General features: G+C 28.9%; 1 protein-coding gene across 8 annotated transcripts in view; it reads right to left on the bottom strand.

Annotated features, from left to right (window-relative positions):
- Positions 1–9,650: 9,650 nt before the first annotated feature.
- The window catches only part of LOC145293937 (uncharacterized), a 182,177-nt gene continuing 179,926 nt past the window's right edge, over positions 9,651–11,901 (bottom strand). For all 8 annotated transcript variants that reach the window (XR_013869796.1, XR_013869794.1, XR_013869795.1 and 5 more), the window contains one exon: positions 9,651–11,306. Coding sequence is in view for 2 of the 8 variants with exons in the window: in XM_080140791.1 (XP_079996917.1) it covers positions 11,286–11,306 (21 nt within the window). In the remaining 6 variants the exon portion in view is untranslated. The remainder of the gene's footprint in view (positions 11,307–11,901) is intronic.

Below are 11,901 nucleotides of genomic sequence, written 5' to 3'. Positions count from 1 at the left end.
TTGCATAATTCCGCAAGGGAAATAACACGGGAGATAACATTTTTTTTTTCCATTAGGAATTATCGAACTTGACATATTTAAATCTAGTCATTTCCCTTGGCATCTGGTTTGCTTTCCTTCCATCAACCAAATTAAATTTCCAACATGAGAAGATGGATTCCCAGTGCTTCGCATGTGCGATTCCACTTAGCATAACTTAGTGTTTGTGTAAATTTTAACCAATTTTCTCAATTAAGCTTTTAAGAAAATATTATAAACTTCTATAACAAATTATTTTTCTATCAACTAAAACAGTTACTCCATTATATATATATATATATATATATATATATATATATATATATATATATATATGTTTATTTACAAACACAATTTCAGAGAAATAATAAATAAATATTTTGAAAAAAATATGCAAACAAAAATTTATTTAAAAAAAAAATAGTTTAAGAATATTCTTATTTAAGCAATATGCTTTCTCAAAAAAAATTGTGCGAAATGAAGCAAACAAGAAATCATGGAACATAATCGGGTAGAGTGGCCATCTTAACTAACAACATTTATTTCTTATGATGTGTCATGGCGTAAACAACAGCTCAAGTTAACGTCTGATCGTTTAACCAAATTCATTAAAAAATTTTAATAAAGCAAATTCTAGATTTAAAAAAGAAAGAACAAAAAAGGCTAAGGATAAAAAAATTGCTATCAAGAATTTCAAACCGGATGAATGTTTTTAAAATTTATTGGAGGAGAAACAATTATGTCCTTGTGAACAAAAATCAAAAAATGTTGCTACAGTTCATAACTCATTATGAATTTTCCTTGTGTCCCAACAGGTCACAAGCACATTTAGTAATCTTTAAATGCATGAAGCTGACAGTCGAATATTCCATTGTAAGTCAAACTATCAAATATAACAACCATTATAAAAAACAAAGTACTTATATAGATTGGTAATCTTTTCAACCAATGCATTTCAAATGAAAACATAATTACATACTTGCGTGTCATGTTGAAATGAGTATAAATTCTCCAAATTATAGAAAAATAATCCAGCAGAAAAATGATTACAAGTAAAAATAGAGTTTATCAAATTATCAAACGTTTTAAGGTGCAAAGTTGTGTGACCAAACTCTGGTTTCCAGTTAGGGATTTTTATCCTTGGGACTCGAAAATTAACAGAGATTAGACCATTCCTGTAATGATCCGGTCCCTGTAGATTTTGCGGTGGAGTTAAGTTCTGTGCAGTTCTAGGAGATCCACCCTTTGCTTTCTGTTTGAGAAGGGACTAGCTTATTGCTAATCGCCCAAGGCGCCCTCACCGAGGAATGCCGACGGGGCTGCTCAGGCACTTTTTGCAGGTCAAAGAGCCCCTCCTCTGGGGCGCTGACTTCTCAATCCCACTTTCTGACTCTGGTGTCTAAGTTCTTGTAGTGAGAAAGAACTAAATACCCAACTTAGTATGACTAACAAGGGAGATAACCCTTGACTTAAAGGTCCACCATTTTTAAACAAAATACGTCAGAATGTAATTGTGGATGATGTTTTTTTTTTTTTTTTTTTTTTTTTTTTTTTTTTTTTTTTATAAATACATCTAGCACTTCTTCTACTGGATGATTTTCCGTAATTGTTTGAACTTATACTAATTTCGCCATGGCATGTAACTACTTAATAATGTTTTCACCTGAAATGTGTTGGTTTAAAGGATCACCAATCTGCAAACGCAAAAAAGAAAAAAAAAAAAAATAAGAAAAGGAAAAAAAACTTTTTAAATGGAAACAAAAAAAATACAAATGTAACAACACTTTGGTTCCTCCATTTTGAATTTTCTATGTCTGCTTTTTTTCTATCAAAATAAGTCAATTTTTGGCTGAGGAAGGAATTAGAAATTTCAAAACTTGTGATCACGAATCAATTGAAAACATTATGGTCGACAAGTTTTGTTTGATGCTTTTGAAGTCGAATCTTATTTCTATCTTTCAAAAAGAGAAAACCTGCTCACATATACCGTCACTATGTTGAGTTGATATATATATATATATATATATATATATATATATATATATATAATAAACTCTCTTGTCAAATCTTGGCGTATGAGGTTCACGCAACAACTAAGTTGTCCGAAATCCACACATAAATGATTTGTTTATAGCAGTGAAGACTTTGTGTAGAAGCAACCACACTTCTTGGCATCACTAATAAACTCAGTTGGTGCAAATGATTAAATGATTGACACAGAGCAGATAACAGACCTCGGGTTTTTACATTAGTCTTATTCTTTTCTAGATGCAGGTCTTAATGAAAATTGAGGGTACATCTCGTATGTAAGTGAAAATCATAATCTATTTACTCCACACACACACACACACACACACACACACACACACACACACACACAAAAATTAAGGCTGTAAAAATATATTTTACATGAATTTATTGTCTGACAGGATACTCCAATAAGATATAGTAAAATTTCCTTAATCTGCAGAGTTTCAAAGAAATGCGTTCTTCTCATCAGAGGAAAGATATTAGCATATGAATATTATAGTGAAGCTATGAATTTGCTGGTACTGCCATAAATTGAAATGGCATTATATGAAAACTAGTCATAAATGCAAAAAAATGTTTTGCGCAAAGAGTTCATAAAATGAGGGGGGAAAAAATAAAAGAATAAACTAAAAGTCAAAGACTAAAAAAACAGATGAGAAGATATGGAGAGGTTAAGTATTATCAAGACGAAATGGTATGTAAAATTTACAGTCTTGAATTTATATTCTTCTATGACAAGCTCTATTTCCTATTTTGGTTGTATTAAGCTTTTTTTTTTGGTTAAGATTACTTTATAAATATTAAATATTTACTTAAAGTTTACAGAAGCTTTTGACTTATAAACTTAATCTTTACTGTTTATATATTATACACACACACACACACACCCACACACATGCACACACACACACACACACACACACACACACACACTCTTTTGAGATGATTTTGACTTAGTGTAAAAGCAAACTCTTTTCATAAAAAAATTGAGTCCTTTCAATTATTAGTATCATAAAACAGTGTAAACAAATGTATAATTTAAATATGATATAATTTCTCCAAAAAGCTTAAGTAACCGAGTTGGGAGAGTACCAGATGCCAACCACTCGCAAACTGGTTTTAAATCTCACTATGTTCAACCACACTAACGAGGCATAAATGATGAAACAGCTGTCTGTGAATTACTATATTTTATAATTAAAAAAAAACAAACAAAAAAAACAAAACAATTGATTTGCAAAAGTTAAAAAAAAAAAAACCCATTTCACTGCAGGGAATCTTAACAGTAGTAGCTAACATGTCAGTCGATTAAAATGCGAGATGCATGTTCAAATGTGCTGGGAAATAATAAAAAAAAATATCATCATAATATATGGACAGGACGGATAGAAAATGAACCATGATAGTAATTGGTGCACTCAAACTTTTTGACAATTTCTCTACGTTCACCTTCGAATAGATTAAAAATAGAAACAAGAATCAATATTATTCTGATTAATATTTTCATCTTGATAGTTATTTTCGTATTTTAGCTAATATAATGATCCGACCTTTTTCAGGTGTATCTTGTGTCAAACTTGGGAATCTTTTATCAAATTTCTGAACAGTTGAGTCCAAATAAACTGAACTATCAATTTTCATGAAAAAAAAAAAAAAAAAAAATCAACTTGCTTTGAACATAAAAAATTATTTTAAAAAGCAGAAAAATTTGAAAAAGAAAAAAAAAGAGAAAAAGAATAAATTAAAGTAACATAAAAGCAAAGAAACCAAAAACCCATACAAACAAAAATAAAATAAAACAAAAAGTAAATAAAAAATAAATAAAATAAAACAAAATTTTTTTTTTTAAAAGTGGTACTTATACACTTATTGAACCAGACATAACTCGGCGTTCGGCTCAGCTTTTCCCAGAACACAATGTCAACAGCTCGGGTTTAGCCATAACATGGCGATCAGCCAATCACAATGCCATGTACTGAGTTTCAACTCGATGCACGTGCACGCACCTGAGCAGCAGATGAGAATTCCGAGAGCAATTAGAAGATTCTTAGGAATCCTTGGCAGATAAGAGGTCCAGGCCATACAGTTGAGATAGACGAGTCTGTTTTCAACCAATGCAAATATAACATTGGCAGACTTCTCACACCAGTCTGGGTCTTCGGTGGATACGATCCCACCGATAAGGAGGGTTTCTTGGTGAGCATACCAAAGAGAAATGCAGAAACCCTCCTTTCACTAATAAAATATATATTTTGTGAGGAACTATGGCTGTATCAGATTGAAAAGCATATAGCAAAGTGGGAGGAGAGGAGTATCACCATTTAATGGCGATCCACAGCCTTCACTTCGTAGATCCTGAAATGCAAGCAATTACTAATCATGTGGCGCGAATGTGGAAGGAGGCAAAACAGCGCAATAAACAAGAATGTGGAACAAGCCGGGAGCATTCGAACACATATCTTTTAGCGTTTATGTGGAGGCAAAAATTTGGTAGCGATCTGTTTGCCTCCATATTAACTCACATTGCAAAATGTTACCCGGTTGGTAAGGAGCTTCCTTACATGTTTGCTATCTCTTCTCCGTCCACTTTGTCATCTGATCCCATCCAAAAATCTGAAGAAAAAACATCTTCAAGAAAATTTTCCTAGCATTGAGAAATAAAACAAAAATTTTCCAACTACTCGCAGAGATTCGGAAAAAAAACCAAAACAAAAAAAAACAAACAAACAAAAAATAAAAACTCACACACTTTTGTTTGTTTGATACATAAATACTTAAAAAAAAAAAAAAAACTAAAAAAAATTGCTTCAATTTTTCTAAATTATTTGTTTTTTTGTTCCCGTTTTCCTTGATATATATATATATATATATATATATATATATATATATATGTATAAAAAAAATACTTGACCCAAAAAATCATATTAACAAAAAAATACTTGAAACAAAAAAGAATCAAAAACTTTGCTTCAAATTATTTATCGGACAAAAAAAAAAAAAAAAACATTTGCTAACAATTATTTATTTGAAAAAAAAAAAAAAAAAAAAATTTGTTTAAAACTTATTTATTTGACACAATAAAAAACCTCGGAAAAAAAAGTTTTGCTTAAAAATTATTTATTTGACACACAAAAAAACTTTTCTTCGCAAAAAAAAAAAAAAAAAAAAAAAAATAAAAAATAAAAAAAAATAATTTGCTTAAAAATTATTTGACACACAAAAGAAAAAAACACCTTTTCTTCACACAGTTAATAAAAATTAAAAATTACGGTAGTTTTTTTTTTCTATTAATGTTTTTACATTTAAAACTTTTCTTTTTTTCTTTTACATAGCGTTGCTATTATTTCATTGGCATCACTCAGCATTCTCCGGCTATTGACATCATGCTGAGCGAATGCTGAGTTATGTCTCGTTCAATAAGTGCATAAGGACCAAAAAATAAAACAAAAAGGTAAAAATTTGGTGCTTGTGTAGATTGTTGATCTTTTTAACCAACGCATTTCAGGTGAAAACATTATTATGTACTTATGTGTCCGGTTGAAAAGATTATAAATGACAAAAATTACAAAAAATGATTTAATAGAAAAATAATTACAAGTAAAAATAGAATTTATTGAATTATCAAGTTTTATTGTATGTTTTACTGTGGCATAGTTGTACAACCAATTCAATATGACAAAATGACAACTTAAATTGACTTAAATTAAGGGTTTGCCATTTTTAAAGAGAACATGACTTTTTGTTAAAAATGCATCTAGCACAGTTTCTACAAGATCATTTTTGTAAGTTTTGGAATTTCTACTAATTTCTACATAACACACAAGCACATAATATTATTTTCACCTAAAATATGTTGGCTTTTAAGTACCAAAAATTCCTGTAACTGATCTCTGAAGAATAACAAAATTTATAAGCAACATAACTCATCAAGTGAAATTATCATACACACAAAAAAGAAAAAACAAAATAAAAAAATGACATAATCCAACCATTTGTCTTGTCTGTAATCGAACTGCTGAAAATGTTCATTGAGAAAATATTCAAGCAAAAGGAGGCTATATATATTATTTAATTGGAATTCATTATTGAGATGAGTATTATTTATTAATTTTATTTATTGTGGACTATTTATCCTCATCTTTTCTTAGTTGTTTCATGACGTTTCGGTCAACTATTCGTTTGGCCTTCGTCAGAAGAAGGCTGGATCACTATTTATAAGCAACTCATCAAGTGAAATTATCATATACAAAAGAAAAAAAGAAAAAACAAAATAAAAAAATGACATAGTCCAACCATTTCTGTCTTGTCTGTAATTGAACTGCTAAAAATGTTCAGTGAGAAAATATTCAAGCAAAAGAAGGCTGGATCAATATCTATAAGCAGCACCATTTATCATGTGAAATTGCCATACAATAAAATAAAAAAAATCTGAACAGTTTATATCATACCAAAACAATAATTAAATTGTTAAAGCCATCCTTTAACCTTTATCAGAAAATACAATTAAATCCTAAACCATAAGCAAGAACAACAATACTGTTTATAATGTTGGTTCTTGTCCAGAATTCCCCTGATATTAAAAGACAAAAATCTTTATGATGTACGTACTTGTAACAAAATGAAAATATCATATTCCAAAAACCACATAAATTGATCAAGTAGTTTTATTTTTAAATAAGAAAATCAAATTTCTATGAGTAACAGAAGTGTGGTCGTGTTGTCCGCTACTTTGAAAACATTCTAAAACCAATAAAGGAGATAACTCAGTAATTCAAACTTGCAAGATTTATGTTGCTAATGCCTACGAATTCCCATGAATCACTTAAAAATGATTTTCTTTATTAAAAAAAAAACAAAAAAAAACTACTTGATCACTTTAAGTGATTTTTGGAATATGATATTTTCTTTTCATCATGGGTCTGTACATCATACAGATTTTTGTCTATGGAGAGGAGGGGGATTCTGGATAAGACCCATAATGTTTTCTAAAACAAATCCAAACTGAAAATTTCTGAGTAGTTTTCATCCCCCCCCCGCCCACCCCATTGTTAAAAAGAAATTCAAAACCAATATGAAAAAACAAAAAAAAGGACGGATGATAAATTCTCTGCGAAAACAAATATTTTTATAAACTGTTCATAAGTAGAAGACTTGAAGATAGCTAAAAAAACAAACCAAAAAAAAAAATGTGAATTTCATTGCCTCTTTGGAAGGAATTTCACCAAAATAAAAAATATTAACAATAAAATACTGGGTTGTCCAGAAAGTTCTGGGTGTTTTTTGGAAGGAAAGAAATAAAACAAATACATTACAATTAAGTGTTTACGAACAGAACAATATGGTTACCCCCAAGTTTAACATGTTTTTTTTTTAACTTTCGGATTTTGGTAACCATTCTGCTTCACAATGAATGCCCTTTGAAAAGTCTTTTCTGATTAATGTTTACCAGTTTTAAAATCAGCGAACGAATTCGGATGTTTTTCAGAATAACAGAATACTTTCAAATCAGAAGAAACTTTTCCAGGGCATTCATCAGGAAACAGACCAGTCAACAGAAACCGGAAGTTAAAAAAACATGTGAAACTTGGGGATAACGAACAATCATTTTTGGAACTTTTAACATTTTCGTAGGTGACCTTCATCATAATTTTGGGATTGCGTTCAATATTTATCTTTGAAATATTGCTGTAAAATGCTGAAGGTCTTCCAGAGTGAATCATATCTTCTAAGCTCACATTTTTGCAGCCTTATACATGAATATAATAAAAGTTATCTTTCGAAATATTTAAAGACACTGAGTGATTTCCTAAGTTAACATTTTTTGAACAACCTTGCTGACAGACCACAGCCTTTGTCAACCATATATTTTGTAAGGTAGAAAGAAAAGGTGAGAAGATTTTTGGTCCCCAGATACTAATTGGAAAAGGGTTCAGTTTTTGTCACTCTTGGTAATCTGTTATTCCATTATTCCATTTGTCATCTATTCCGTTCATCGTCTTATTTTCTCAAAGTTGGGTTATTAGTTGTTATCACCTTGTAAATTTATTTATATTAATAATAATAATAATAATATATATATATATATATATATATATATATATATATATATATATATATATATATATATATATATATATATATATAGACGAATATTGGCTGAAGAGAGCTTGATAAGGATACCTTAAACGGGCCTTATTATTGGGTTTGAAACCAACGGTACCAATGATCTCTCTCAACTAACAACTTTCTGTCCACAAAATATAAATACACTCTTACAATTTGGATTTTCCTTTTAATTGAGTACTCTGCTGGAATTCTTTTTCAAAAAAAAACTAATCATATATATATATATATATATATATATATATATATATATATATATATATATATATACTTGTTTATTATATAAACATGGTCACATCTTGCTGCTACAAATAGCCACTTGTTTCAATCAAACAACAGATATCATCAGGCAGCGACTTGACTATTCAAAAGTTCAATTGTTTGATTGAAACAAGTGGCTATTTGTAGCAGAAAGATGTGACCATGTTTATTTAATAATAAACAAGTATTATCAGCTCTTTTTATTGAGCACTATCTAACAACCTCGTTGAATTCATTAGTCCATTATTTTTGAATAAAAAAACCCGAGTATATATATATATATATATATATATATATATATATATATATATATATATATATATATATATATATATATGAATGTATTCTTATAGATGATTCTTGAATCCTATCTCTAGAGGTAGTTGGGGAGTCTTCAATACTAAATTCATGGACTTATTATACAATAGGCACTCTAGAATGAGACTAAAAAAAAGTGGGTTTTTGATTTCCATTTGATTTGTAAACAAATAAAGCAACAGTAGTTTATTTCCACTTTTTGGGTTGTTGGTACAGTGTATCAGGGTTGTATCAATTTCCACCTTTACTTAGCTTCTAACATTTTATAGTCATTATGAAGAAAAATATTTGAAATTTCCTGGAAAAAAAAATGCTACTTTTTATTTGCATGAGAGACTATGGTGCACGTATTCACGGATTGTTTTTATTAGCAAAATCATCTGAATTTATGCTTTTATGCAAAAAAATAACTCGCTTTGAAATAATGCTGTATTCCCTTTTGTCTACGTTTTTTGTGGATTAAAAAAAAAAAATGTGCACTGTTTTTTTGATGCTAGATTAATTTCTTTAAATTTATAAAACATGTAAATTAAAAAACTTCCTTTAGGTTTAAATAAAATTCAAACTGTTATTGACATTGTAAAAACTACTGCCTATTCTTTTTTTTTTTGTCAACCAATCAAATGTTTCTATTTGCTTATAAACAGAGAAACTGTAAAAACACAATAACTCTTTAATAGTATATATCAATGTTATATTAAGAATGGAAATTCTTCATTTACAATATTTATTTGAATATATATATATATATATATATATATATATATATATATATACATATATATATATATATATATAAACAAACAAAAGTGATGTTTTATTATCTTTATTAAAAAAAAACTCTACAAACGCATCTAAATGTATTATGAATAAAAACTAAAAAAATCCATAGATTAATGCAATCAGAATTTTATTGTTATTCATTTTTTCCATACATAATATTTAATTTGCACAAAAAAATGAAATAAACGAAAATACATTTGTGTGTTCTTTTAGTCAGGAGTTGAACCAAACAAAAATAAATATTGTTTTTTTTTTGTGTGTGTGAAATGAAAGAATAATGCATAGGAATAGAATCACACAATCTGAAAAATGTGTTTTGTGCTGCATGTCTTTTTATTTGCTTAAACTAAAACACTTAAAACAAAAAAAAAACAAAACATGATTTTTGTTTAATTCTTATTCAAATAAATATCAGCAAAGAATCTCCATTAAAACTATACACGTGTTAAATAATATGTCGGATAGTGATTACATCAGCTAGTGTTAATTTTGACAAAGATAGAACTAAGTACAGATCGAAGTGACATACAAGTTTGAGAAATAAATCAGTTCCTATGAAAACTAACAGGGAGAGACGACCTGAAGGTTAAGTATGAGGTAATTGTTCTAAGAGTGAAATCAAAAGGATAACCGGACATGACGCATGACATCACAGATACTGAGGTTAATGAAAATAGAGGTTTCAGAAGAGTCAGTCTATGAATGTGACACAGGACAAATAGCGAATAATGTTGTAATAACTGAAAGGAAAACTTTGGTAATTGCTAAGAGTGAAATGCCCCCCTCCCACCACATCTGTTTGCTATGTCTACTCATTTATCCTTAATAAGATAGTTAACTAATTGGTTGAGAGATGGAAATCCTAAAAACTTCAAATGTGTGTCTCTCATGTGTTAATTTTTTTCCCAAATAAATTTAAAAGCTAAAACTCCCAATGAACGTCTCAGTATCGGTTTCCTTTTCTGTACACGTGAAGAATTGAATACTACAGAAGTTGCATTGTTATTTATAGATCAACTAGAAAAAAATAAATAAATAAACGGTGTTAAAAAAAAAAATAATGTGATATTTATTTAGTATCCAATTCTGGTGTGCCAACTGTATAATAGATCTAAGATCATTTATGCAGTTTTAAACGATGAGAACTGAAATGGTAGGAATGGAAAAACAAATGGAAAATGAAAAGAGAAGGAAGGGGGAAAGAAAGTGTCAATTGTTTTTGATAGATAATTCTCCCCGACCCTCTTTGTACACGCAAACAGTACACACGCATTCGTTCACTCATGTTTGAGGATATGTTCAAGGTTTTGCACCGATTTTGTAAAAAATATTGTACAAAAGATAAAAACACATGTCCAAAAGTTTGGTAAAAAAGTATAAAATAAACCACTTCTTGAGCAGTTAACAAAAAAAAAAAAAAAAAAAAAAAAAAAAAAATGTGTCCACTACAAAGAATAGATCAAATAAAAAAAAAAAAAAAAAGAAAGAATATTTTTTTAATCCTGTAGAAGCACCAAATGTTAAAATGTCTTTTTGTCTTTTATGTGGACAGGTTTGCTTTTTGTTTTGTGCTTTTTTTTCTTTTTCTTTCTTTTTTTTTTTTTTTAACTACAGGAAAAAAAAGTCTTTGTACATTCAGGAAGAAACGCTTACAAACCATTTTAGTTATGGCCCTTTTTTTTTCTTAAATTTCATTTTCTCCTGTCTCTTGGGATCTAAATTGTAATAATGAACAGTGGTTAATTCTTCCGCTAAGTTAATCGGTAATTTACCTGCAAGAAAAAAAAAAGAGACAGAAAAAAGAATTTTTAAATACATATTCACTCAGAGCATTTTAATTCCAAAACGAAATATATAGCGATACACATATACGAGCAAATTCAAAGAAGACGTAACCTTTAGAATGAAAATAGAGAAAGGGAAATAACTCGATTGTATTCGTTCATTTTAAGTGAATTCTTTACTAGTTTATGCTTTTTTGCTCTTTCTGGTAAGAATGGTTAATTCGGTGCTTGTGCAGTATAATACAATTTCAAACAAATGCATTTCAGCTGAAAATACTATCACTTCATCGGTGTCATGCCGAAAATTGTATAAATTCCAGAAAATTACGAAAACTAATCCAATAGAAGATGTGCTAGATCTATTTTTTTGCAAAAAAAAAAAAAAAAAAAAAAAAAAAAAATCATACACACAGCAGTAGGAAATTTTTCATTTTTTTCAATGGCAGATTTCAAGGAAAGCAAAGAAGAGAAATCAGCTTGTCATACAGAATTGGTCGCACAACTCTTCCACATAAAAACACAATAAGACTTGATAATTTGAAGAATTTAAATTTTTACTTGTAATTATTTTTCTACTGGATCA

The sequence above is a fragment of the Euprymna scolopes genome, chromosome 15 (genome assembly GCF_053919585.1).
Source record: "Euprymna scolopes isolate OS-2025 chromosome 15, ASM5391958v1, whole genome shotgun sequence".
Lineage (NCBI taxonomy): Eukaryota > Metazoa > Mollusca > Cephalopoda > Sepiida > Sepiolidae > Euprymna > Euprymna scolopes.
The sequence above is the reverse complement of the archived record's forward strand: the minus strand, read 5'-3'. Positions and strand labels throughout refer to the sequence as shown.